This window comes from Ciona intestinalis, unplaced genomic scaffold, assembly GCF_000224145.3.
Source record: "Ciona intestinalis unplaced genomic scaffold, KH HT000604.1, whole genome shotgun sequence".
Classification (NCBI taxonomy): Eukaryota; Metazoa; Chordata; class Ascidiacea; order Phlebobranchia; family Cionidae; genus Ciona; species Ciona intestinalis.
The window spans coordinates 1,680-5,475 of NW_004190925.1; the positions used below are offsets into that span (position 1 = coordinate 1,680).

A 3,796-nucleotide genomic window follows, 5' to 3' on the forward strand; every position below is an offset into this window, starting at 1 on the left:
TTGGTTTTATAACGGATATTAGAAAGTTAGAACAACTAAGCTCATTTCACTTTGTTTCACATCTGTGTATTAAATTCGGGAAACATTATCTTTAAACAATATTTCCAATGCATAATTTTGTTGTATTATTTGAGCTGCTATTGCATCATTTTTAAAATATAAGTATGCCGAAAAAAAAACTTTTTTGGGTACATATTTTGGGACCACGACTGTTTTTTGGGTACATACTTTGAGACCACGAACGAGTAAGGTTTCTCTACTTTTGCATTTGTGTATCGTGGAGTTTCACGTGAAGTTTGTTAAATGAGAAACGTGCGATGTAAAACAAATTATGTTCCTAAATAGTCACAAAAAGACATGGACATAAATACGTCAAATTTTTTTGAAAATTAAAACAACAACTCGGCTCTTGAGTTTCTGTGGGCGTATTGTATTGTAGAAATGCGAGTTTTTAGTGCCGTTATTACATGTTTTTGTTTATGTGTTATAGTTTTTCAAGTTGTTTTTTACCTTTATGCAGTGGGTGATATTTATAAATAGGACGCCAAAAGTAAACTTCAAACATGCCACAAAATGAGCATATTGAGCTGCATAGAAAGCGGCATGGCTATCGCTTGGATTTTCATGAACGTAAGAGAAAGAAGGAGGGACGAATGGCCCATGATCGCGCAAAGAAAGCCAAGAAATTAATCGGCTTGAAGGCGAAGCTGTACAACAAGCAGCGACATCATGAAAAGATTCAGATGAAGAAGACGCTGAAGATGCATGACAAGAGAAACACCAAGCAGAAAGATAACGAGAAGACACCGGATGGAGCTGTTCCTGCGTACTTGCTCGACCGTGAGAGCCAGAGTCGAGCTAAAGTTTTGTCAAACATGATAAAGCAGAAACGAAAGGAAAAAGCTGGCAAGTGGGATGTACCGATCCCGAAAGTCCGAGCACAGAGTGAAGCAGAGGTCTTCCGTGTGGTGACGACTGGGAAGAGGAAGAAAAAAGCTTGGAAGAGAATGTGCACCAAAGTTTGCTTTGTGCCGGATAACTTTACACGAAAACCACCAAAATATGAGAGGTTCATACGCCCAATGGCGCTCCGGTTTAAAAAAGCCCACGTTACCCACCCTGAGTTAAAAGCCACATTTTGTCTGCCAGTAATTGGTGTGAAAAAGAACCCCTCTTCCCCCATGTATACATCATTAGGGGTGATAACCAAGGGTACAGTGATTGAAATAAACGTGAGTGAGCTTGGACTCGTCACTCAAGGTGGAAAAGTTATTTGGGGCAAATATGCCCAAGTTACGAACAATCCTGAAAACGATGGTTGTATTAATGCCGTGTTGCTTGTATGAGGTGGTGTGGTTACACAGGGGTATTTTTACCTCTTTGAAATAGTTACTTGCTTTCACAAGTTATCTTCTGTGCTCTTTGAGACTAGAAAAGTGTCACTTAGGTTGCTGTTTTAGTTCACTAGAATGTTTATTTCAAAATTGGAATTTAAATGTCATTTAACGATAAAGTGTGTTTCTATAATTTTAAATTGGCAAAGAAACTATGTTATTTTTCACAATTTTGGTTGTTTATGTCTTGTGTGTTAAACTTAATATCCCTGTTAATCCAGTTGATAAATGCATAAAGTATCATCAACTATACATACTTTGCAAAATTTAAATCTAATACTGAATAAATTCCTGTCGCTTTTAAAACAAAAACCCAAAAAAACCCAAATGTCCATTGCCTTGTTAATGTTTCTCATGCTGCATTGCATTGCACCATGTAAGATACAATTATAAGAAATTATAAAATTCCAGATTGCTTAGTTAGTATCTTGACCTTTAATTGAACCTTGTCCATTGTGATGTCATACTTCATCACTGCTCATGAAGAAGATGAGGAAGACTTCACAAAAGATGTTTTCTTCACGGAGCAAGGACCATTCGGTGTTTCCGGTTTCAATATGGATGGAAAAGAGGTGGGAAGTGAGTTTACTTTTTATAAAAATAAACATAGCATAGCCGTCCTTACTCCTTACTATGTTGAAAAGTTGAATGAAAGCTACTTTGGCCTTACTTGTTTTTAAAACGCCTAACAGCAGGGTAAATGCTGTTAACATTTGGGGTATAACACATGATTTTTTAAAAATTGGGATGACACGTTGCCCAATGGCAGACACGCTGGACACTTGGTCTAGTCTGGGCCGTAGCACAGTTGGTTAGCATGCCTGCCTTTAACCCAGAGGTATAGTTTCAAGTCTCTTAGCTGCTACCATTGAAGGCGTATGTGTCCTTCGGCAAAACACTAAACGGCAATTGCTTCAACCCAGTGGTCACTAATGGCGTCACCCTAGGCAATAATACCATCGTGGTTTGCTTTCCATCTTTATTTTTAATTTATACTTGTAAACCCTATTAATAGGTTATTAAAGTAAAATGTTCATCGGGTATGTTTAAATTTGGAGTGCCATTAAATGCATTTATTTTTACTATACCTATATATACTGTATTTTTACTATACCTATATATACTGTATTTTTACTATACCTATATATACTGTATAGTGTATACTGTAATTAGATGCTGTAATGAAACTCAATAAAAGTTTTTTTTATTGCACTTAATATTGGATTGACTATTTGTAAAGTTAGTTATTATATTGTAAATTAATCACCTTCTTTATTACAGTGCATTGTGAATTGTGCAATGCCAAACTGGAAACATCGGTACAACTAATCACACATTTTTCAAGCAAGAAACACACAGCTAAAGTAAAACAACTGAGAACATCGAAAGGTAAATTTTAGCCTCTGCTTTCATTTACAACTATTTTTTTAAATGCTTGATGCTGTGAGCATTAGTTTTAACCTGGTGTTCACTAAGGGGTTGTAAAAATTATCAGCCATACAGATAAAAAGGAAAAATTACCCATAAAGTGGCTTCCGGATAAATTGGGGTTACATTTATCTATTCATGATCCATTTTAAACAAACAATGTTATTTTACTACCAATTAGTACATGAAATAAAATCTGTGTTATTCACTCTCATTCCTTTACCAGAGTTGGTATTGGAGTCCTCTACAGGCAAGGAAGATGATCCAGATAATATGTTCCTTTCTGATCTTTGTAAAGTTTGTAATGCTGAGTTAAACACTACAGATCAATCACAAGCTCATTATATGGTTAGTGGAAAATTTATTCATCCAGAAAAAAGTGTCATAGCCGGTTTTCATTATATTGTCAAAGGTGAAACACAATTTGACAAATTTTATGAACAGTAATGTGACTCAGTGCAGTGGTAAGAGGACTCGCGTCTTAGACATGGTCCCTGGTTTGACGCTTGATGTTGTAACGTGTGTCTGTGGGCAAGAGTTGCATGAAATGAAATGCCCGTGTTATAACGACTGTTGTTGCTTTGCTCATAGTATAAACAAGATATTAATTATTCATTCATATGCTTAACCATAAGAGTGATTTACATACATTGTAAACAGACCACTGTTTCACAATCATGTTTAAAGTTGTTTATTTTAGAGTGATAAGCATCAGAAAAAAGTGAGACATTATTTTCTGGTGAAAGTTGGGGCATTACCAGAGAAAGGTGAAGAAAAGGAAGAGGTAAGTTGCATTTATAATTGTCTAGTGTTTTCAAATCCACTAAGTGTAATTCAAAAACTTTTTGTATCGTTTCACGTAAAAAAACATCCAAATAATAATGGTTCAATCAGCGAAAAGTATAAAACACCATTTTAAACAACATTGAAAAACAGAGTCAACTGAAAAAAGTAATCAACTATGCGATAAATGA

At 35.4% G+C, this 3,796-nt stretch overlaps 1 protein-coding gene across 3 annotated transcripts in view; it reads left to right on the forward strand.

Moving 5' to 3' along the window:
- Positions 1 to 524: 524 nt before the first annotated feature.
- LOC100185629 (zinc finger protein 346) overlaps positions 525 to 3,796 on the forward strand; it is a 4,779-nt gene continuing 1,507 nt past the window's right edge. The window contains exons 1-5 of one of the 3 annotated variants that reach the window (XR_001975323.2): positions 1,480 to 1,973; positions 2,676 to 2,783; positions 3,049 to 3,170; positions 3,523 to 3,611; positions 3,684 to 3,694. Coding sequence is in view for 1 of the 3 variants with exons in the window: in XM_009861011.3 (XP_009859313.2) it covers positions 1,853 to 1,973; positions 2,676 to 2,783; positions 3,049 to 3,170; positions 3,523 to 3,606 (435 nt within the window). In the remaining 2 variants the exon portion in view is untranslated. Of the gene's footprint in view, positions 1,974 to 2,675; positions 2,784 to 3,048; positions 3,171 to 3,522; positions 3,612 to 3,683; positions 3,695 to 3,796 lie in introns of those variants that run through there. The other 2 variants (XR_003397233.1, XM_009861011.3) reach the window with 2 other exon arrangements.